The sequence below is a fragment of the Hemitrygon akajei genome, unplaced genomic scaffold (assembly GCF_048418815.1).
Source record: "Hemitrygon akajei unplaced genomic scaffold, sHemAka1.3 Scf000037, whole genome shotgun sequence".
In the NCBI taxonomy this organism is placed as follows: Eukaryota; Metazoa; Chordata; class Chondrichthyes; order Myliobatiformes; family Dasyatidae; genus Hemitrygon; species Hemitrygon akajei.
Genome location: NW_027331923.1, coordinates 1,672,806 through 1,697,328, shown reverse-complemented (window position 1 = coordinate 1,697,328; position 24,523 = coordinate 1,672,806). Strand labels below are relative to the sequence as shown.

The window sequence follows — 24,523 nt, the reverse complement described above, 5'->3', positions numbered from 1 at the left end:
GTTCTGCATTGGTACATTCTACTGAGACAGGGATGTTATGCAGGATACAGGTTCAGGGCATTATTGTGTGTAGTTCTGAATTAGTACGTTCCAGTGAGACAGGGAGGTTATGGAAGGGTACAGGTACAGGAAATATTTGTGTGGAGTTCTGCATTGGTACGTTACAGTGTGACAGGGAGGTTAGGGAGGGTACATATTCAGGGGATATTTTTGTGTAGTTCTGCATTGGTACGTTCCAGTGAGACAGGAAGGTTATGGAGGGGTACAGTTTCAGGGCATATTTGTGTGGAGTTCTGCATTGGTACGTTCCAGTGAGACAGGGAGGTTATGGAGGTGTACAGGTTCAGGGCATATTTATGTGGAGTTCTGCATTGGAACATTCCAGTGAGACACGGAGGATATGCAGGGGTACAGGTTCAGGGCATATTTGGGTGGAGTTTTGCATTGGTACGTTCCAGTGAGACAGGGAGGTTATGGAGTGGTACAGGTTCAGGGCATATTTTTTTGGTGTTCTGCAATGGTACGTTCCAGTAAGACAGGTAGATTTTGGAGCGTACAGGTTCAGGGCACATTTGTGAGTTTTTCTGCATTGGTACGTTGCAGTGAGGAAGGGAGGTTATGGAGGGGTACAGTTTCAGGGCATATTTATGTGGAGTTCTTCATTGGTACGTTCCAGTGAGACAGGGAGGTTATGGAGGGGTACAGGTTCAGGGCATATTTTTGTGGAGTTCTGCATTGGTACGTTCCAGTGTGACAGGGAGGTTATGGAGGGCACATATTCAGCGGATATTTTTGTGGAGTTCTGCATTGGTACGCTCCAGTTAGACAGGGAGGTTATGGAGGGGTACAGTTTCAGGGCATATTTGTGAGGAGTTCTGCATTGGTACGTTCCAGTGAGACAGGGAGGTTATGGAGGTGTACAGGTTCAGGGCACATTTGTGTGTTTTTCTGCATTGGTACGTTCCAGTGAGAAAGGGAGGTTATGGAGGGGTACAGTTTCACGGCATATATATGTGGAGTTTTGCATTGGTACGTTCCAGTGAGACAGGGAGGTTATGGAGGGGTACATGTTCAGGGCATATTTTTTTGGAGTTCTGCAATGGTACGTTCCAGTGAGACAGGGAGGTTATGGAGGGGTACAGTTTCAGGGCATATTTGTGTGGAGTTCTGCATTGGTTCATTCCAGTGAGACACGGAGGATAAGGAGGCGTACAGGTTAATGGCATATTTGTTTGGAGTTCGTCATTGGTACGTTCCAGTGAGACAGGTAGATTTTGGACCGTACAGGTTCAGGGCATATTTTTGTGGAGTTCTGCATTGGTACGTTCCAGTGAGACAGGGAGTTTTTGTAGGTGTACAGGTTCAGGGCACATTTGTGTGTTTTTCTGCATTGGTACGTTAAAGTGAGGAAGGGAGGTTATGGAGCGGTACAGTTTCAGGGCATATTTATGTGGAGTTCTTCATTGGTACGTTCCAGTGAGACAGGGAGGTTATGGAGGGGTACAGGTTCAGAGCATATTTTTCTGGAGTTCTGCATTGGTACGTTCCAGTGTGACAGGGAGGTTATGGAGGGCACATATTCAGCGGATATTTTTGTGGAGTTCTGCATTGGTACGCTCCAGTTAGACAGGGAGGTTATGGAGGGGTACAGGTACAGGACATATTTGTGTGGAGTTCTGCAATGGTACGTTACAGTGTGACAGGGAGGTTATGGTGGGGTACAGATTTAGGGCATATTTGTGTGGAGTTCTGCAATGGTACGTTCCAGTTAGACAGGGAGGTTAGGGAGGGTACATATTCAGGGGATATTTTTGTGTAGTTCTGCATTGGTACGTTCCAGTGAGACAGGAAGGTTATGGAGGGGTACAGTTTCAGGGCATATTTGTGTGGAGTTCTGCATTGGTACGTTCCAGTGAGACAGGGAGGTTATGGAGGTGTACAGGTTCAGGGCATATTTATGTGGAGTTCTGCATTGGAACATTCCAGTGAGACACGGAGGATATGCAGGGGTACAGGTTCAGGGCATATTTGGGTGGAGTTTTGCATTGGTACGTTCCAGTGAGACAGGGAGGTTATGGAGTGGTACAGGTTCAGGGCATATTTTTTTGGAGTTCTGCAATGGTACGTTCCAGTGAGACAGGTAGATTTTGGAGCGTACAGGTTCAGGGCACATTTGTGAGTTTTTCTGCATTGGTACGTTGCAGTGAGGAAGGGAGGTTATGGAGGGGTACAGTTTCAGGGCATATTTATGTGGAGTTCTTCATTGGTACGTTCCAGTGAGACAGGGAGGTTATGGAGGGGTACAGGTTCAGGGCATATTTTTGTGGAGTTCTGCATTGGTACGTTCCAGTGTGACAGGGAGGTTATAGAGGGCACATATTCAGCGGATATTTTTGTGGAGTTCTGCATTGGTACGCTCCAGTTAGACAGGGAGGTTATGGAGGTGTACAGGTTCAGGGCACATTTGTGTGTTTTTCTGCATTGGTACGTTCCAGTGAGACAGGTAGGTTTTGGAGCGTACAGGTTCAGGGCATATTTTTGTGGAGTTTTGCATTGGTACGTTCCAGTGAGACAGGTAGGTTTTGGAGCGTACAGGTTCAGGGCATATTTTTGTGGAGTTCGTCATTGGTACGTTCCACTGAGACAGGTAGGTTTTGGAGCGTACAGGTTCAGGGCATATTTTTGTGGAGTTTTGCATTGGTACATTCCAGTGAGACACGGAGAATATGGAGGGATACAGGTTCATGGCAAATTTTTGTGGAGTTCTGCATTGGTACGTTCCAGTGAGACAGGGAGGTTATGTAGGTGTACAGGTTCAGGGCACATTTGTGTGTTTTTCTGCATTGGTAAGTTCCAGTGAGAGAGGGAGGTTATGGAGAGGGACAGTTGCAGGGCATATTTATGTGGAGTTCTGCATTGGTACTTTCCAGTGAGACAGGGAGGTTATGGAGGGGTACAGGTTCAGGGCATATTTTTGTGGAGTTCTGCATTGGTACGTTCCAGTGTGACAGGGAGGTTATGGTGGGGTACAGGTTTAGGGCATATTTGTGTGGAGTTCTGCATTGGTACGTTCCAGTGCGACAGGGAGTTTATGGAGGGGTACAGTTTCAGGGCATATTTGTGTGGAGTTCTGCATTGGAACATTCCAGTGAGACACGGAGGTTATGGAGGGGTACAGGTTCAGGGCATATTTGTGTGGAGTTCTGCATTGGTACTTTCCAGTGAGACAGGGATGTTTTGGAGCTGTACAGGTTAAGAGCATATTTGTGTGGAGTTCTGCATTGGTACGTTCCAGTGAGACAGGAAGGTTATGGAGGTGTACAGGTTCAGGGCATATTTGTGTGGAGTTCTGCATCGGTACGTTCCAGTGAGACAGGGAGGTTATGGAGGGTATTGTTTCAGGGCATATTTTTGTGGAGTTCTGCATTGGTACGTTCCAGTGAGAGACGCAGGTTGTGGAGGGTTACAGTTACAAGGCAAATTTGTGTGCATTTCTGCATTGGAACTTTCCAGTGAGACAGGTAGGTTATGGAGGTGTACAGGTTCAGGGAATATTTGTATGGAGTTCTGCATTGGTACATTCTACTGAGACAGGGATGTTATGCAGGATACAGGTTCAGGGCATTATTGTGTGTAGTTCTGAATTAGTACGTTCCAGTGAGACAGGGAGGTTATGGAAGGGTACAGGTACAGGACATATTTGTGTGGAGTTCTGCATTGGTACGTTACAGTGTGACAGGGAGGTTGGGGAGGGTACAGGTTCAGGGCACATTTGTGAGTTTTTCTGCATTGGTACGTTCCAGTGAGGAAGGGAGGTTATGGAGGGGTACAGTTTCAGGGCATATTTTTCTGGAGTTCTGCATTGGTACGTTCCAGTGTGACAGGGAGGTTATGGAGGGCACATATTCAGCGGATATTTGTGTGGAGTTCTGCATTGGTACTTTCCAGTGAGACTGGGATGTTTTGGAACTGTACAGGTTAAGGGCATATTTGTGTGGAGTTCTGCATTGGTACGTTGCAGTGAGACAGGTAGGTTATGGAGGTGTACAGGTTCAGGGCATATTTGTGTGGAGTTCTGCATTGGTACATTCCAGTGAGACACGGAGGTTATGGAGGGGTACAGTTTCAGGGCATTATTGGGTGTAGTTCTGAATTAGTACGTTCCAGTGAGACAGGGAGGTTATGGAAGGGTACAGGTACAGGACATATTTGTGTGGAGTTCTGCATTGGTACGTTACAGTGTGACAGGGAGGTTATGGTGGGGTACAGATTTAGGGCATATTTGTGTGGAGTTCTGCATTGGTACGTTCCAGTTAGACAGGGAGGTTATGGAGGACACATATTCAGCGGATATTTTTGTGTAGTTCTGCATTGGTACGCTCCAGTTAGACAGGGAGGTTATGGAGGGGTACAGTTTCAGGGCATATTTGTGAGGAGTTCTGCATTGGTACGTTCCAGTGAGACAGGGAGGTTATGGAGGTGTACAGGTTCAGGGCATATTTGGGTGGAGTTTTGCATTGGTACGTTCCAGTGAGACAGGGAGGTTATGGAGGGGTACAGGTTCAGGGCATATTTTTTTGGAGTTCTGCAATGGTACGTTCCAGTGAGACAGGGAGGTTATGGAGGGGTACAGTTTCAGGGCATGTTTGTGTGGAGTTCTGCATTGGTTCATTCCAGTGAGACACGGAGGAAAAGGAGGCGTACAGGTTAATGGCATATTTGTTTGGAGTTCGTCATTGTTACGTTCCAGTGAGACAGGTAGATTTTGGAGCGTACAGGTTCAGGGCATATTTTTGTGGAGTTCTGCATTGGTACGTTCCAGTGAGACAGGGAGGTTTTGTAGGTGTACAGGTTCAGGGCACATTTGTGTGTTTTTCTGCATTGGTACGTTAAAGTGAGGAAGGGAGGTTATGGAGCGGTACAGTTTCAGGGCATATTTATGTGGAGTTCTTCATTGGTACGTTCCAGTGAGACAGGGAGGTTATGGAGGGGTACAGGTTCAGAGCATATTTTTCTGGAGTTCTGCATTGGTACGTTCCAGTGTGACAGGGAGGTTATGGAGGGCACATATTCAGCGGATATTTTTGTGGAGTTGTGCATTGGTACGCTCCAGTTAGACAGGGAGGTTATGGAGGGGTACAGGTACAGGACATATTTGTGTGGAGTTCTGCATTGGTACGTTCCAGTGAGACACGGAGGATATGGAGGGATACAGGTTCATGGCAAATTTGTGTGGAGTTCGTCATTGGTACGTTCCAGTGAGAAAGGGAGGTTATGGAGGGGTACAGTTTCAGGGCATACTTATGTGGAGTTCTGCATTGGAACATTCCAGTGAGACACGGAGGATATGGTGGGGTACAGGTTCAGGGCATATTTTTTTGGAGTTCTGCAATGGTACGTTCCACTGAGACAGGGAGGTTATGGAGGGGTACAGTTTCAGGGCATATTTGTGTGGAGTTCTGCATTGGTACGTTCCAGTGAGACACGGAGGTTATGGAGGGGTACAGGTTCAGGGCATACTTATGTGGAGTTCTGCATTGGAACATTCCAGTGAGTCACGGAGGATATGGTGGGGTACAGGTTCAGGGCATATTTGTGTGCAGTTCTGCATTGGTACTTTCCAGTGAGACTGGGATGTTTTGGAACTGTACAGGTTAAGGGCATATTTGTGTGGAGTTCTGCATTGGTACGTTGCAGTGAGACAGGTAGGTTATGGAGGTGTACAGGTTCAGGGCATATTTGTGTGGAGTTCTGCATTGGTACATTCCAGTGAGACACGGAGGTTATGGAGGGGTACAGTTTCAGGGCATTATTGTGTGTAGTTCTGAATTAGTACGTTCCAGTGAGACAGGGAGGTTATGGAAGGGTACAGGTACAGGACATATTTGTGTGGAGTTCTGCATTGGTACGTTACAGTGTGACAGGGAGGTTATGGTGGGGTACAGATTTAGGGCATATTTGTGTGGAGTTCTGCATTGGTACGTTCCAGTTAGACAGGGAGGTTTGGGAGGGTACATATTCAGGGGATATTTTTGTGTAGTTCTGCATTGGTACGTTCCAGTGAGACAGGAAGGTTATGGAGGGGTACAGTTTCAGGGCATATTTGTGTGGAGTTCTGCAATGGTACGTTCCAGTGAGACAGGGAGGTTATGGAGGTGTACAGGTTCAGGGCATATTTATGTGGAGTTCTGCATTGGAGCATTCCAGTGAGACACGGAGGATATGCAGGGGTACAGGTTCAGGGCATATTTGGGTGGAGTTTTGCATTGGTACGTTCCAGTGAGACAGGGAGGTTATGGAGGGGTACAGGTTCAGGGCATATTTGGGTGGAGTTTTGCATTGGTACGTTCCAGTGAGACAGGGAGGTTATGGAGGGGTACAGGTTCAGGGCATATTTTTTTGGAGTTCTGCAATGGTACGTTCCAGTGAGACAGGGAGTTTATGGAGGGGTACAGTTTCAGGGCATATTTGTGTGGAGTACTGCATTGGTTCCTTCCAGTGAGACACGGAGGATATGGAGGCGTACAGGATAATGGCATATTTGTTTGGAGTTCGTCATTGGTACGTTCCAGTGAGACAGGTAGATTTTGGAGCGTACAGGTTCAGGGCATATTTTTTTGGAGTTCTGCATTGGTACGTTCCAATGAGACAGGGAGGTTTTGTAGGTGTACAGGTTCAGGGCACATTTGTGTGTTTTTCTGCATTGGTACGTTAAAGTGAGGAAGGGAGGTTATGGAGCGGTACAGTTTCAGGGCATATTTATGTGGAGTTCTTCATTGGTACGTTCCAGTGAGACAGGGAGGTTATGGAGGGGTACAGGTTCAGAGCATATTTTTCTGGAGTTCTGCATTGGTACGTTCCAGTGTGACACGGAGGATATGGAGGATATGGATAGTTTCTTCTGTTGGAGGGGCAAGGCTCTAGTCTCACTCCAGCGGTTAAACTTGACAGTGATAACAGGGGAGGACGCAGGCGAGGTTGCAGGCAAGGCTTCAGGCGTGGGTTGCTGAATGAAGGGGAAGGGAAAGGAACAGTCCAGCCTCAGGCCTGTCTTACCCAACGGCGGCAAGGAGAGGATACTGTCAAGACGAACCCCACAGAGGCAAGAACAGGATACTGACAAGACCAACCCGCACCTACACTTGAACCCAGGGCCACTTATATTCCAGCCCCAATTTGAGAATCAGGTGCCTGTGATTAAGCCCAAATGAAACAATGGACAGCCAGAAGACCTGGAGTCCAGAGTCCATGGACCGGACCGTGAACCAGAACGCAGACGTCACAGACCGGACCATGACAAGCTGAATGGTAGGAGGCAAAGACTGGGAATAAAGGGAGCCATCTCTGGCTGGCTGCCAGTTACTATTGGTGTTCCTCAGGGCTCTGTGTTCGGACTGGTGATTTGTGTTATATTCCAATAGTTTGGAAGACGGAATTGCTGTCTTTGTTACAAGGTTTGCAGACGATATGAAGACATGAGGAGGGGCAGGTAGTTTTCGGTAGAGAGGGTACAGAAGGACTGAGATAGATTTAGAGAATGGGAAAAAAAAACAGCAGATGGAATACAGTGCTGGGAAGTGTATGTTCATACATTTTGGTAGAAGAAATGAAAGTGTTAACTTCTTCGAAATGGACAGAAAATACCAAATAACTGAGGTGCAAAGGGACACGGGGAGTCCATGTTCAGGATTCCCTAACAGCTAATTTGCAGGTTGAGTCTGTGGTGTGGAAGGCAAATGCAACGTTAGCATTCATTTCCAGAGATCTACAATATATAAGCAAGGATGTAATTTGGGAAGTTGGTAATCACTGGTGAGGCCTCACTTGGAGTACAGGTTTGGGCTCCTTATCTTGGAAAGGATGTGCTGAAACTGGAGAAGGTTCAAAGTATGTTCACAAAAACAGATTCCAGGATTGAATGGATTGTCATATGAAGAGCGCTCAATGGGCCTGAGCCTGTATCAGCAGAGGAATTAGGGCTGATCTCATTGAAACTTATCAAACTGTGGAAGGGCTTGATAGAGTGGATGTGGAAAGGATGCTTCCTGTGGTGGAAGAGTCTACGACCAGGGAACAGAGCATCAGAATAGAGGGGTGTCCTTTCAGAACGGAGATGACAGAGAACGGACAGAGAGTGGTGAATCTGCGGTACTGCGTGCCACAGGCAGCTGTGGAGGCCAATTCTTTATGTACATTTAGGGCAGAGGTGGATAGAATCTTGATTGATCCGGGCATGAAGGGATACGGGGACAAGACAGGAGATTGGAGCAGAGAGGGAATTTGGATCAGCCACGATAAAATGACAGAACAGACTCGATGGGGTAAACAGCCTCATTCTGGTCTTATATCTTATAGTCTGACGGTCTGTCCCCAGTGTGAACTCGCTGATGCAGCTTCAAGTCAGATGACTAAGTGAATCCCTTCCCACAATCTGAGAAAGCGATTGGTTTCTCCCCAGAATGAACTAACTGGTGTCTCTGTAGCTTGGATGACCGAGTGAATCCCTTCCCACATTCAGGGCAGGTGAATGGCCTCTCCCCAGTGTGGATTCGCTGATGTGACAAAAGGGTGGATGAGTGAGCGAATGCCTTCCCACAATCTGAGCAGGTGAACGGCCTCTCCCCAGTGTGGATTCGCTGGTGTGACAAAAGGTTGGATGACTGAGTGAATCCCTTCCCACATTCAGAGCAGGTGAATGGCCTCTCCCCAGTGTGAACCAGCTGGTGTCTCTGTAGGGTGGATGAGTGAGTGAATCCCTTCCCACACACAGAGCAGGTGAACGGCCTCTCCCCAGTGTGAACCAGCTGGTGTCTCTGTAGGGTGGATGAGTGAGTGAATCCCTTCCCACACACAGAGCAGGTGAACGGCCTCTCCCCAATGTGAACTCGCAGATGTATTTTCAAGTCCGATGACCCAGCAAACTCCTTCCCACAGTCTGAGCAGGTGAACGGCCTCTCCCCAGTGGGAACTCGCTGATGCACTTTCAAGCCAGATGATCGAGCGAACTCCTTCCCACAGTCTGAGCAGATGAACGGTTTCTCCCCAGTGTGAACTAACTGGTGCCTCAGTAGACGAAATGACAGAGTGAATCTTTTCCCACAGTCTGAGCAAATGAATGGTTTCTCCCCAGTGTGAAAGCACTGATGTGTGTTCAGTTCAGATGACCGAATGAATCGCTTCCCACAGTCCGAGCAGGTGAACGGCCTCTCCCCAGTGTGAACTCGCTGATGTATTTTCATGTCAGATGACAGAGTGAATCTCTTCCCACATTCAGAGCAGCTGAACGGTTTCTCCCCAGTGTGAAATCGTTGATGTACGCTCAGCTGAGCTGCACGAGCGAACTCCTTCCCACAGTCTGAGCAAGTGAACGGTTTCTCCCCAGTGTGAATTCGCTGATGTTCCTTCAGTTGAGATGAACGTGTGAATCCTTTCTCACATACGGAGCAGGCAAACGGTTTCTCCCCGGTGTGAACCAGCCAGTGTGTCTGTAGTTTGTATGACTGAGTGAATCCCTTCCCACATTCAGAGCAGGTGAATGGCCTCTCCCCAGTGTGAACCAGCAAGTGTCTCTGTAGTTTGGATGAGTGCGTGAATCCTTTCCCACATTCAGAGCAGGTGAACGGACTCACCCCAGTATGAACTCGCTGATGTACCTTCAGGTCAGATGACCGGGTGAATCCCTTCCCACATTCTGAGCAGCTGAACGGTTTCTCCCCAGTGTGAGTTTGCTGATGTTCCTGTAGTTGAGATGACCGAGTGAATGCCTTCCCACATTCTGAGCAGATGAACGGTTTCTCCCCAGTGTGAACCAGCTGGTGTCTCAGTAGGTGAGATGACCGAGTGAACTCCTTCCCACAGTCTGAGCAGGTGAACGGCCTCTCCCCAGTGTGAACTCGCCCGTGTGCCTTCAGTTGAGATGACGAAGTGAACTCCTTCCCACAGTCTGAGCAGGTGAACAGCATCTTCTCAGTGTGAACTGGTGACGTTCGTTCAGTTGAGATGACTAAATGAATCCGTTTCGCCATTCAGAGGTGGGGAACAGCCATGGCACCGTGTGAACTTGCTGGTGTCTCTGTAGTGTGGTTGATTGTGTCAGTACCTTCCCACACTCTGAGAAACGTCTCCTCACTGGTGAATTTTTGGATATATCTTTAGCATCGATGACAGAATGAATTGCTTCCCGCAGTCAGAACAGGTGGAGCATCTCACTGTGGTGTGAACTTGCTGATGTATCTTCAGGCTGGATGACTGAGTAGATCCCCTCCCTCACACAGAGCAGGTGAATGGCCTCTCCCCACAGTGAACTCACTGGCCTGTCTGTGGGTAGGCTGTGAGTGAATCCCTTCCCACACTGAGAGAAGGAGAATGATATCTCTCCATGGTGAACTCACTGGCCTGTCTGTGGGTAGGCTGTGAGAGAATCCCTTCCCACACTGAGAGAAGGAGAATGATATCTCACTGCGATCAATCATCTGGCAATTCAGACAGTCAGACATTTGAATCCCTTGTACAATCAATGCAGTTGAAGAACTGATCTCCAGTGAACAAATGCTGGTGTGTTCTCAGCACCCGGTTCCTGTGGATAACACTGAGTTACGATAGAAAACTTCATTTCAGACACAGATACAATTCCAACTGGAATGAGGTACATCTTTATCTCCTAGGATGAACAACAATGCGGAATACACCAATGGGTGAAGGAGAATATTTCAGGTGGGATTTTAGTCTGTGGTGAGAACACAGCCGGTCCAGCCTGCTCCGACATTTAATTAGATCATGGCAGATCTGGCCATGGACTCATCTCCATCGACCCGCCGTTTCGCCATAACCCTTAATTCCCCTACGATGCAAAAATCTATAAAGCGTTGTCTCAAACACATTTACTGAGGTCGCCTCCACTGCTTCATTAGGCAGAGAAATCCACAGACTCACCACTCTCTGGGAAAAACAGTTCCTCCTCAACTCCATCCCACATCCCCCAATCTTGAGGCAATGTCCTCTCGTACCAGCCTCACCTACCAGTGGAAGCAACTTTCCTGCCTCTGGCTTATCTACCCCTTTCATAATTTTACATGTTTCTGTAAGATCTCCTCTCAATGTGAGCTGTGGCATCACAATTTTACCCAGATCAACTCAAGCTGGAGCAACTCAACCTGAGATATACCCTGGGCTACTGTGGGAAGCGAGGTAGGAGATTGCTGAGCCTCTGGTGATGACCTTTGTATTACCACTCAGGAAGGGAGATGCACCAGAGGATTGGAAGACATTGTTCCCTTGTTAAGGGAATGGAGTAGAGGGAATCCAGAAATTATAGACCAGTGGGTGGAGAGTGCCCCAATGGCCATCTCCCTCAGTAATCGTTACCTCGCTTTGGATGCGGTTGAGGGGATGACCTGACGGAGGACGACCATGACGATCGGGTCTCTGGCACTGAGCCTGGTTCCGTGGTGCAGAAGGGAAAGAGGAAGATGAGGAATGCAGTAGTCACAGGATTCAATAGTGAGGGGAACGGACAGGAGGTTCTGCAAGCCTGACAGAGATACACGCGTGGTGTGTTGCCTCCCAGGTGCCAGGGTACGGGATCTCTCAGATCGGGTGCAGAGTATTCTGAAGGGAGAGGGTGACCAGCCAGAAGTCTCGGTACACGTTGGTATAAATGACACAGGTAGACAAAGGGAGGAGGACGTGAGGAGAGAATTCAGGGAGTTCTGTAGGAAGCTGAAAGGCAGGACCTCTGGGGTAGTAATCTCAGGATTGCTGCCTGTGCCACGTGCTAGCGAGGGCAAAAATAGCATGATCAGGGGTATTAATGTGTGGCTGAGAGACTGGTGTAGGGGGCAGGGCTTCAGATTCCTGGATCACTGGGGCCTCTTCTGGGGGAGGTACGACCTGTACAAAGAGGACCGGTTACACCTGAACCCGAAGGGGTCCAATATCCTAGCCGGCACATTTAATAGAGCTGTTAGGGAGGGTTTCAGCTGATTTGGTATGGGGATGGGAATCGGAGTGATGGGGCTGAGGAAAAGGGAAACAGAAATAAATCGAAGATAGCGTGCAACAGAGATTGTAGAAAGAATGGTCAGGAGATGAGGCTTAATCAAAGCCAGTGGCATGAGGAACAGGGCAATAGAGATGTGGGGCAGTTAAAACAGAAAGCAACAAATCCTGGGCTGAGAGTGTTATTTGAATGTACAGAGCATGAGGATTAAAATGGACGATCTTGAAATTCAGCAGCAGATTGGCAAATTGGACAATCTCTGAAACTTGGATAAAAGGTGGCTGCCATTGGGAGTTGAATGTCCAAGAATATTCGGTGTATCAGAATGATAGGTTACTGGGCAGAGAGGGTGGTATGGCTCTATGGATAAAAATAATATTAAATCATTGGAAAGAGATGACATAGGATTGTAAGGTGTAACCATATAACAATTACAGCACGGAAACAGGCCATGTCGGCCCTTTTAGTCCGTGCTGACGCTTACACTCACTTAGTCCCACTGTCCCGCACTCACCCATAACCCTCCATTCCTTTCCTGTCCATATACCTATCCAACTTTACTTTAAATGACAATACCAAACCTGCCTCTACCACTTCTACTGGAAGCTCATTCCACACAGCTACCACCCTCTGAGTAAAGAAATTCACCCTCGTGTTACCCTTAAACTTTTGCCCCCCAACTCTCAGATCATGTCCACTTGTTTGAATCTCCCCTACTCTCAATGAAAAATGCCTATCCACGTCAACTTTAGGAGATCTAGGCCTCATATGGAGCCAGTGATCATTAATGGAGAATGTGTGGAGCAGTTTAAGACCTACAAGTATCTGGGAGTACAGTTAGACGAGAAGCTAGACTGGACTGCCAACACAGATGCCTTGTGCAGGAAGGCACAGAGTCGACTGTACTTCCTTAGAAGGTTGGCGTCATTCAATGTCTGCAGTGAGATGCTGAAGATGTTCTATAGGTCAGTTGTTGAGAGCGCCCTCTTCTTTGTGGTGGCGTGTTGGGGAGGAAGCATTAAGAAGAAGGACGCCTCACGTCTTAATAAGCTGGTAAGGAGGGCGGGCTCTGTCGTGGGCAAAGTACTGGAGAGTTTAACATCGGTAGCAGGGCGAAGGGCGCTGAGTAGGCTACGGTCAATTATGGAAAACCCTGAACATCCTCTACATAGCACCATCCAGAGACAGAGAAGCAGTTTCAGTGACAGGTTACTGTCGATGCAATGCTCCTCAGACAGGATGAAGAGGTCAATACTCCCCAATGCCATTAGGCTTTACAATTCAACTGCCAGGACTTAAGAACTTTTTTTAAAGCTATTATTAATGCTTTTTGAGTTAGTGATTTAGATGCATATCATATTATTACTGAGTTAAGTATTGTATGTAATGAGTTTTTGCTACAAGAAGTGTATGGGACATTGGAAAAAATGTTGAATTTCCCCATGGGGATGAATAAAGTATCTATCTATCTATCTATCTATCTAACTTGATCTATCCCCCTCATTATTTTAAATATCAAGTCCCCTCTCAACCTTCTACGCTCCAAAGAATAAAGAACTAACTTGTTCAGCCTTTCTCTGTAACTTAGGTGCTGATACCCAGGTAACAGTCTAGTAAATCTTCTCTGTACTCTCTCTATTTTGTTGATATCTTTCCTATAATTCAGTGACCAGAACTGTACACAATACTCCAAATTTGGCCTTACCAATACCGTGTACAGTTTTAACATTACATGTACTCAATGCTCTGACTTATAAAGGCCAGCATACCAAAAGCTTTCTTCACCACCCTATCCACATGATAGGGTCATGAGTCTCTATGGATTGAGTTCAGAAATGGGGAGGGTAACAGGAAAGCTTTTTTTAAGTATATAAAGGGTAAAAGAAAGTCGAGGGTAGATATAGGACCAATACAAAATATCGCTGGAGATATTATAATGAGAGTTGCTGAGAAGTAAGAGGAATTGAATGCGTACCAGACATTCAAGAGTATCAGGGAAGTGAAGTGTGTGCAGTGACAATTACGACTAAGAAGGTGCTCTGGAAGTTTAATGGTCTGAGGGTGGATAAATCTCCAGGACCTGATGCAATGCACCCCGGGTTCTGAAGAAAATAGCTGGAGAGATAGTGGAGGCATTAACAATGATCTTTCAAGAATCGATAAATTCTGGCATTATACCAGATGACTGGAAAATCGCAAATGTTACTCCGCTATTTAAGAAGGGTCAGAGGCAACAGAAAGGGAACTATAGACCTGTTAGTATGACATCAATGGCTGGCAGTTGATGGAATCGATTGTTAGGGATGAGATTATGGAGTACCTGGAGGCGCATGACAAGATAGGCCAAAGCCAGTATGGTTTCCTGAAAGGAAAATCCTGTCTGACAAACCTACTGCAATTCTTTGAGGAAATTACAAGCAGGGTAGACAAAGGAGATGCAGTAGACGTGGTGTACTTGGATGTTCAGAAGGCCTTTGACAATGTGCTGCACATGAGGCTGCTTAGCAAGATAAAAGCCCATGGTATGACAGGGAAGTTATTAAAGTGGGTGGAGCATTGGCTGGTCAGCAGAAAACAGAGAGTGGGACACGCAGATGCACAAAGGCTGGTGGCGGAATTGCCACTGAACTTTTAAGTGCCCACAAGGGTGGGGCTGAGGATCGATGAAGAGGAATCGACCCATGACTATCAGTGCGTTTGAGGGCAACCCTGTGGAATCTACCGGTGTGTCTAACCCTTGCTTGGGTTGGTAGATTATCACTTGAAGATGGCGCTCTTAAGCTGGTCATGTTTGGCTAACTTGGAAGATTTGGAGGACATCGAGGAGGATTGACAACATCTGTTTACTTGGATTACACATCTCTCTCACTTCAATCCCGTGGACCAAATTGAATTTCCTTACCACACCATCGTAAGACTGTATCATTTACCACCTAAGCTTAAAGAAGTTCGGAGATTTAAACATTTACACCTGTATATGCATAACAGCATTAACTCTTGATTTACCTGGTTTAAGTTACTAAATGACGTGGTTACTAATAAAACAGTGTTTTCTTAACAGCAAAACCAGACTCCAGGCGTTCCATTGCTGCTGAGACTTTTGTGTTCGTAACAGTTACCGCATGAGGAACGTCCGGCAGCTCTTGAGCTGTATTCCCTGGAGTTCAGGAGAATGAGGGAGTTCTCACAGAAACACTCTCAACATTGAAAGGCCTGAACAGATTAGATATGGAAAAGTTATTTCCCATGGTAGGGGAGTCTAGGACAAGAGGGCACGACTTCAGGATTGAAGGACGACCTTTCAGAACTGAGATGCGCCGAAATTACTTTAGTCTGAGGGTTGTAAATCTGTGGAATTTGTTGCCACGAGCGGCAGTGGAGGCCAAGTCATTGAGTGTATTTAAGGCAGAGATAGATAGTTTCTTGATTAGCCAGGGCATCGAAGGGTATTGGGTGAAAGCAGGGGAATGCGGATGACTGGAAGAATTGGATCAGCCCATGATTGAATGGCGGTGCAGTCTCGATGGGCCGAATGGCCTACTTCTGCTCCTGTATGTTATGGAGTCTTGCTTCAGTGGTGGGCAAGTTGTTGGAGAAGATCCTGGGAGGCAGGACTTCAGACAATCGGAGAGACATAATCTGATCAGGGATAGTCAGCATGGCTTTGTTAAGGGCAGGTCATGCCTTACGAACCGGATTGAATTCTTTGAAGATGCAACAAAGCACAGTGATGAAGGTAGAGCATTGGATGTCGTGGGCATGGCTTTCAGTAAGACTTTTGATAAGGTTCCTCAAGCAAAGCTCATTGAGAAATTAATGAGGCAAGGATCCAAGGTGACCTTGCTTTGTGGATCCAGAATTGGCTTGCCCACAGAAGGCAAAGGGTGGATGTAGATGCTGTATGAAGGACGGTGACCAGTGCTGTTCAGCAGGGATCTTTGCTGGGACCCCTCCTCTTTGTAATTTTTACAAATGACCTCGATGAGGAAGTAGTGTTTAAGATGATGAGAGGCATGATCATGTGGATAGTCCGAGGCTTTTTCCCAGGTTGCCACAAGAGGACACAGGTCTAAGGTGCTGGGGAGTAGGTACAGAGGAGATGTCAGTCATAAGTCTTTTACTCAGAGAGTGGTGAGTGTGTGGAATGGGTTGCTGGCAACGGTGGTGGAGGCAGATATGATAGGGTCTTTGAAGAGACTTTTGGATAGGTACATGCAGCTCAGTAAAATAGAGTGCTAAGTGGGCCGAAGGGCCTGTTTCGTGCTGTAGGTTTCCTATGTCTCCAGAAGGGTGGGTTTGTAAGTTTGTCGGTGACACAAATGTTGGTGTTGTTGTGGATAGTCTGGAGGTTACAGCCAGACATCAATAGGATGCAGAACTGGGCTGAGAAGTGACAGATGGAGTTCAACCCAGTGGTTCCTTTCAGTGGGTCACATTTGAAGACAGAATACAACATTAATGTTAGGACTCTTGGCAGGGTGGAGGATCAGTGAGATGTTGGGGTCCGTGTCAATCGTGCACACAAAGCTGCTGGACAGGTTGACAGTGTTGTTAAGAAGGCCTACATCAACAATGAGACCGAGTTCAAATGCCCTGAGGTAACTTTAAAGATATAAGGCCTTAGTTAGACCTCACTTTTGGTACTGAGTTCAGTTCTGGTCCCTCAATACAGGAAGGACGTGGACACTATAGACAGAGGTCGGAGGATATTTACAGATATAAGGCCTGAGTTAGACCTGACTTTTGGTACTGTGTTCAGTTCTGGTCCCCTCAATACAGGAAGGACGTGGATTCTATAGACAGAGGACAGAAGAGATTTACAGATATAAGGCCTTAGTGAGACCTCACTTTTGGTACTGAGTTCAGTTCTGGTCCCTCAATACAGGAAGGACGTGGATACTATAGACAGAGGTCGGAGGAGATTTACAGATATAAGGACTTATTAGACCTCACTTTTGGTACTGTGTTCAGTTCTGGTCCCCTTAATACAGGAAGGACGTGGATACTATAGACAGAGGACAGAGGAGATTTACAGATATAAGGACTTAGTGAGACCTCACTTTTGGTACTGTGTTCAGTTCTGGTCCCTCAATACAGGAAGGATGTGGATACTATAGACAGAGGGCAGAGGAGATTTACAGATATAAGGCCTTAGTGAGACCTCACTTTTGCTACTGTGTTCAGTTCTGGTCCCTCAATACAGGAAGGACGTGGATAATATAGACAGAGAGCAGAGGAGATTTACAGATATAAGACCTGAGTTAGACCTCACTTTTGGTACTGTGTTCAGTTCTGGTCCCCTCAATACAGGAAGGACGTGGATACTACAGACAGAGGGCAGAGGAGATTTACAGATATAAGGCCTGAGTTAGACCTGACTTTTGGTACTGTGTTCAGTTCTGGTCCCCTCAATACAGGAAGGACGTGGATACTACAGACAGAGGGCAGAGTAGATATACAGATATAAGGCCTTAGTTAGACCTGACTTTTGGTACTGTGTTCAGTTCTGGTCCCCTCAATACAGGAAGGACGTGGATACTATAGACAGAGGGCAGAGGAGATTTACAAGGATGTTGTATGGAATGGAGAGCATGCCTCATGTGAATAGGTTGAGTGAACGTCGGAGCGACGGAAGATGAGAGGTGACCTGATAGAGGCGAATAAGATGATGAGGGGCATTGATCGTGTGGATAGCAAGAGGCTTTTTCCCAAGATTGAAATGGCTAACATGGGGGGGGGGGGAGGGAGGGTGGGCATAGTTTTATGGTGCTTGGAAGTAGGTACAAGGGTGATGTTAGAGGTATGTTTTTCACACAAAGGGTGGGTACAATAGGAACTTTTCAGAGACTTTTAGATAGGTACATGGTACATAGGGTACATGGTTCCCTATGTGGTAGGGAAATTATAGGCAGTTTTTCAAATAGGTTACACATTCAGTGCAACAATGTGGGCCGAAGGGCCTGTAATTACACTGTGGATTTCTGTCTCTATATGAACTCCTCGTCTTCTAACAAGGCACGGATCAGTCATCCTGGCTGACCATCAAATTCTCTGACTGTATTCCTGTCTGTATGAGGATGCTTCTGCGTTCAATCAACCTATGACTTGGCTTAATTTGTCTCTGTCCTTTGGGATTATTTCAAGTTCTGGCCATGCTCCACAACACTACAAAGAGCAATTGTCACAACATACAGAATCCCAGAGATTTTCTAATTACTCGGATCCCCACCCCAGCTGATTGACAGTGATGAATCCATTAATGTCAATGCCAGCAATCTTGAATGGGAGGGCAGCAGTTATTCTCATTGGAGTGTGGCACTTTTGTGATGTGAAAGCCACAAGTCACTTGTCCTCGAGGACAAAGGGGTTCCTTACCCAGCGGGAACTAAATCTGACGGAAGGATTTTTTTTGCCATACAGCACTAATTGACAATTTAATTGATTGGAAGGTAGACTTTTCATCCAAGATTAACTAGGAAATATCTTTTTGTTCCGAGTTACTAATCTTAGCATGTATACAGCTGGACCTCGGCAGCGTTTGAGAGAGACATTAGCTCACATTTCCTCCGACTGTACCGGGACAACGCTGACAGAGTCACGCATGGCTGCCTCTTTACCCAGAAGGCCGCACGAGCGAGAAACCTGTCTGTCAGCCACCGAAAGATCTAGCGATGCGCATGCGCCGCAGAGATGGCGGCGGCTCCAGCGCTCATCAGCTGAAAGCTCCCCGGGGCCCGGGTATGGATCGTGGGGCTGAGGAAGAGGGAACGGACCGGGGCTGTCCTGGGATGCAGGAGCAGTGCGGCAGGAGCTCACAGTAATAGCCCTTCAATCGCGTTTCAGACACCGGAGATGAATTCCCACCCGGAGATCCCTCCTACCTGCAGCCGGTCCTTGTGAGCCTCTCGTTTACTGAGCGCATGCGCGATAGTTCGGACCGCCTCAGAACTCTGCGCATGCGCATGTGAGCAAACAGGAGAAAATCTGCAGATGCGGAAATCCAAAGCAACATACGGGAAATGCTGGAGGAAAATCAGAGGGGCCGGCAGCAACGATGGAGAGGAGAGAACAGTCGGCGTTTCAAACCGAAACCCTTCTTCAGGACTGGAAAGGAAGGGAGAATCTGGGGGAAGGTGAGTTGATAGGGTAAACAGGGAGACGGGGAGGAGTGAAGAGCTGAGAAGTTGATTGGTGAGAGTGATAAAGGGGTTGAGAATTATTATTATTAAATACTATTAATCCGCAATGGGGAATTCTTTCGTTACAGCAGCAACGTTTAAAAACTGTGCAGACTTTACTAAAAATAAAGATTAACAATATACACAATAATTATATATTAAATAATAACGCAGAGACTATTAAACTACGATGTGTGTTCTCCTGTGTCCTGGGGCTGATACCGACAGGGTCAGCAGATGTAGTCTGTCCGGCTGTCTCCTACCCTGACCAGTCACTGTCAGACGGGTCAGCAGATGTAGTCTCTCCGGCTGTCTCCTACCCTGACCAGTCACTGTCAGACGGGTCAGCAGATGTAGTCTCTCCGGCTGTCTCCTACCCTGACCAGTCACTGTCAGACGGGTCAGCAGATGTAGTCTCTCCGGCTGTCTCCTACCCTGACCAGTCACTGTCAGACGGGTCAGCAGATGTAGTCTCTCCGGCTGTCTCCTACCCTGACCAGTCACTGTCAGACGGGACAGCAGATGTAGTCTCTCCGGCTGTCTCCTACCCTGACCAGTCACTGTCAGACGGGTCAGCAGATGTAGTCTCTCCGGCTGTCTCCTACCCTGACCTGCAGTCACTGTCAGACGGGACAGCAGATGTAGTCTCTCCGGCTGTCTCCTACCCTGACCGGTCACTGTCAGACGGGACACTCCAAGCTACTCACACTCTAGATAGATAGATAGATAGATAGATACTTTATTCATCCCCATGGGGAAATTCAACATTTTTTCCAATGTCCCATACACTTGTTGTAGCAAAAACTCATTACATACAATACTTAACTCAGTAATAATATGATATGCATCTAAATCACTAACTCAAAAAAGCATTAATAATAGCTTTAAAAAAAAGTTCTTAAGTCCTGGCATTTGAATTGTAAAGCCTAATGGCATTGGGGAGTATTGACCTCTTCATCCTGTCTGAGGAGCATTGCATCGACAGTAACCTGTCACTGAAACTGCTTCTCTGTCTCTGGATGGTGCTATGTAGAGGATGTTCAGGGTTTTCCATAATTGACCGTAGCCTACTCAGCGCCCTTCGCCCTGCTACCGATGTTAAACTCTCCAGTACTTTGCCCACGACAGAGCCCGCCCTCCTTACCAGCTTATTAAGACGTGAGGCGTCCTTCTTCTTAATGCTTCCTCCCCAACACGCCACCACAAAGAAGAGGGCGCTCTCAACAACTGACCTATAGAACATCTTCAGCATCTCACTGCAGACATTGAATGACGCCAACCTTCTAAGGAAGTACAGTCGACTCTGTGCCTTCCTGCACAAGGCATCTGTGTTGGCAGTCCAGTCTAGCTTCTCATCTAACTGTACTCCCAGATACTTGTAGGTCTTAACTTGCTCCACACATTCTCCATTAATGATCACTGGCTCCATATGAGGCCTAGATCTCCTAAAGTCCACCACCATCTCCTTGGTCTTGGTGATATTGAGACACAGGTAGTTTGAGTTGCACCATATCACAAAGTCCTGTATCAGTTTCCTATACTCCTCCTCCTGTCCATTCCTGACACACCCCACTATGGCCGTGTCATCAGCGAACTTCTGCACATGGCAGGACTCCGAGTTATATTGGAAGTCTGATGTGTACAGGGTGAACAGGACCGGAGAGAGTACGGTTCCCTGTGGCGCTCCTGTGCTGCTGACCACCGTGTCAGACCTACAGTCTCCCAACCGCACATACTGAGGTCTCTCTGTCAAGTAGTCCACTATCCAATCCACCATGTGAGAGTCTACTCCCATCTCTGTTAGTTTGTGCTTTAAGATCTTGGGCTGGATGGTGTTAAAGGCACTAGAGAAGTCAAGGAATGTAATCCTCACAGCACAACTGACCCCATCTAGGTGAGAGAGTGATTTGTGCAGCAAATACGTCCACTAAGATGGTGCTGCGCTTGTGACAGCTTGTTGCTGCAGCTCCTACGTTTTGCCGTTTTTTTCTGTGTCTTGTGTGTCATTCTGGATTACTGTGTGTCAGGAGTGTCATGTGCTGGAGCTTTTGGAAAGCATCTGTTGGATAAGTCACCGGCACCCAATGGGATGTACCCCAGTACACTGTGGGAAGTGAGGGAGGAGATTGCTGAGCCTCTGGCGATGATCTTAGCATCATCAATGAGGACGGGAGAGGTTCCAGAGGATTGGAGGGATGCAGATGCTGTTCCCTTTTTCAAGAAAGAGAGTAGAGATAGCCCCGGAATATCAGAGGTTACAGCGGGACATTGATCGGATGCAAAACTGGGCTGAGAAGCGGCAGATGGAGTTCAACCCAGATAAGTGTGAGGTAGTTCATCTGGTGGGTCAAATATGATAGCAGAACGTAGTATTAATGGTTAAGACTCTAGGCAGTGTGGAGGATCAGACGGATCTTGGGGTCTGGGTCCATAGGAAACTCAAAGATGCTACGCAGGTTGAATTTGTGGTAAAGAAGGCACGCGGTGCATGAGTTTATGAGCTGAGAGGTAATGTTGCAGCTATATATGACCCTGGTCTGACCTCACTCTGATTACTCTGCTCATTTCTGGTCGCCTCACTGCAGGAAGGACGCGGAAACCATAGAAAGGGTGCAGAGGAGATTTACAAGGATGCTGTCTGGATTGGGAGAGCATGCCTTCTGAGAATCGGTTGAGTGAACCCGGCTTTTCCCCTTGGAACGACGGAGGATGAGAGGTGACCTGATAGAGGTGTACAAGATAATGAGAGGCATTGATCATGTGGATAGTCAGAGGCTTTTCCCCAGGGCTGAACTGGCGAGCACGAGTGGAGATATTTTGCAGGTGCTTGGAAGTAGATACAGAGGAGATGTCAGGGGCCTGTGTTTTTTACGCAGAGAGTGGTGAGTGCGTGGAATGGGCTGCCGGCGACCGTGGTGGAGGTGGAAACGGTAGGGTCTTTTCAGAGACTCCTTGACAGGTACATGGAGCTGTGGGCAAGCCTAGGCAGTTCTACGATAAGGACATGTTGGGCTCAGCTTTGTGGGCCGGAGGGCCTGTGTTGTGCTGCAGATTTTCTTTGCTTCCGGGTTCTATCATCCACCTGTTGCAGTGAGCTCACTCCCACCGGAATGATGCTGGTGGCATTGTGAGAATCATAATTTTAGATCGCTCTAGTGCCTTCAGTGCAATCCATCCGCGTCTTCTGAGCAAGAAGCTGCAAAGGATGGGTGTAGACAAATCCACTCTCTCCTGGATCACTGCCTTCCTGGCAGTTAGACCTCAGTTTGTACCGCTGGGTGGTTCTCTGCCTGAGGTGGAGGTGAGTGTCACTGGAGCCCCACAAGGGACTGTCCTGTCTCCGTTTCTGTTCATCTCAGTCTTTCAGTACAACTCTGAGTCTGGCCACTTGCAGAAGTTCTCTGATGACTCTGCGGTAGTTGGGTGCATCAGAGATGGGCAGGAGTCGGGGTACAGAGGACTGGTGGGCAGGATTGTGGAATAGTGAGGGAGGAATCACCTGCTCCTGAATGTGGCCGAAACCAGGGAAATGGTGATTGATTTTAGGAGGAAGAGGACAGTGACGAGTCCTGTATACATTCTGGGAGAAGAGGTCACTGTGGTGGAGGAGTACAATTAGTTGGGTGTTCACCTCGGCAATAGATATGACTGGAAAAGCAACCGAAAGGTTGTTTCCAAGAAGGGGATGAGTAGACTCTATCTTCTATGAAGCCGAGATGCTTGAATGTGTGAGGCGGGTTGGTGCAGATCGTTTACCAGTCTGTTGTAGCGAGTGCGGTCTTCTTTGCTGCTTTCTGTTGGGGGAGCAGCATCGGTGCAAAAAGACAAAATAAACTCATCAGAAAACATGGATCCATCCTTGGACAGAACCGGACTCTTTCGAGTTAGTGGTGGGGAGGGGGTCACTGAACAAACTGTTAGTGATTATGGACAATCTGTCATATCCTCTCCATGACCTACCCGACAGGCAGCAGAGTCCCCATCCCTCTTTCCAACAGACTCACTCATCCCCGCCGTCTCAAGCATAGTTACAGAGATTGTTTCTTACCAAATGCAAGAGTTCATCTTTCTGCGATAGGCGAACACACATCTTAGTTCAATAATCCCTGCATTATTATTTTATTCAATATTATTCCACATTGGTACAGTATTACTGTATATATTATTATTGTCTACTTTCTTTTTAGTGAAGTCTGCACACTGCTAAGTGTGTTTTTAAATGTTGCTGCTGTAACGGAATGAATTTCCCACTCAGGATCAATAAAATATTATTATTCTCCAGCCGTTTATCTTTCTCACTTATTAACTTCTCAGCTCTTAACTCTCCCCGTCTCCCGGTTTACCCTATCACCTCATCTCCCCCCACATTCTTACTCCCTCCCTTCCTTTCCAGTCCTGAAGAAGGGTGTCGGTCTGAAACGCCGACTGTTCTCTCCTCTCCATAGTTGCTTTCTGCCCCCCTGAGTTCCTCCAGCATTTTGTGGGTGTTGCTTTGGATTTCCGCGTCTGCAGATTTTTTTATCCTGTTTTATCCAATGCGCATGCGTGGGCCGCACAACCAATCGTGAACATTGCGCATGCGCTCAGCAGACGAGAGGCTGTCAGGGATCGGACGCAGGTAGGAGCGGGGCCGCGGGTGGGAACTTAATCACCGGCGTCTGAACCGCGATTAAAGGAAAATTACTATGAGCTCCGTCCACACTGATCCTGCACCTTAGGACAGGCCCAGTCCTTTCCGTCTCTCTCAGCCCCACGATTTACCCGAGCCACCGGGAGTTTGCGGCGCCGCCATTTCTCCGGCGCATGCGCATCGCTGTTTCCTTGGATGGCGGATAGACAGGTTTCTCCTCCGTGGTGTCTTCTGGGTAAGGAGGCAGCCATGGTTTACGCGCCAGCGTTGTCCCCATAGAGAATGTCCCTAACGCAGCGACCTCCAGCCATGTAAATCCGAGGATCAGTACGTCGGAACAAAAATGTAGTGTCCAGTTACTCTCGGATGAAGTCTACCTCCCAGTCAGTGAAAATGTCAATTAGTACTGTATAGCATAAAAAAATCTGCCGGTCAGCTTTAGTTCTTTCTGGGTAAATAACGATATGAAACACCTTTGTCCTCGATGACAGGTGACCTGTAGCTTTCACATCACAAAAGTGCCACACTCCAATGAGAATAACTACTGCCTACCCCTTCATAGTCATTGGCATTGCCATCGATGGGTTCATCACTCAATCAGCTGGGGGGGGGGGGGGGGGAGGGAATCCCAGTAATTAGAAAATCTCAAGGATCAGCCATGTAATAACAAGTTCACTTTGTCGTGTTGTGGAACATGACCTGAACTTGAAATATACC

The 24,523-nt window shown here is 47.4% G+C and overlaps 1 protein-coding gene across 1 annotated transcript; it reads right to left on the bottom strand.

Annotated features, from left to right (window-relative positions):
* Nucleotides 1–7,527: 7,527 nt before the first annotated feature.
* Nucleotides 7,528–24,083, bottom strand: LOC140720152 (uncharacterized). The gene is made up of 5 exons (XM_073035036.1): nucleotides 23,938–24,083; nucleotides 18,880–18,982; nucleotides 18,616–18,781; nucleotides 9,205–9,775; nucleotides 7,528–8,868 (listed from the first exon to the last, which is right to left on the bottom strand). Exons 1-5 carry the CDS (start codon nucleotides 24,081–24,083, stop codon nucleotides 8,409–8,411), a joined length of 1,446 nt encoding a protein of 481 aa, XP_072891137.1. The 3' UTR covers nucleotides 7,528–8,408.
* Nucleotides 24,084–24,523: the final 440 nt, after the last annotated feature.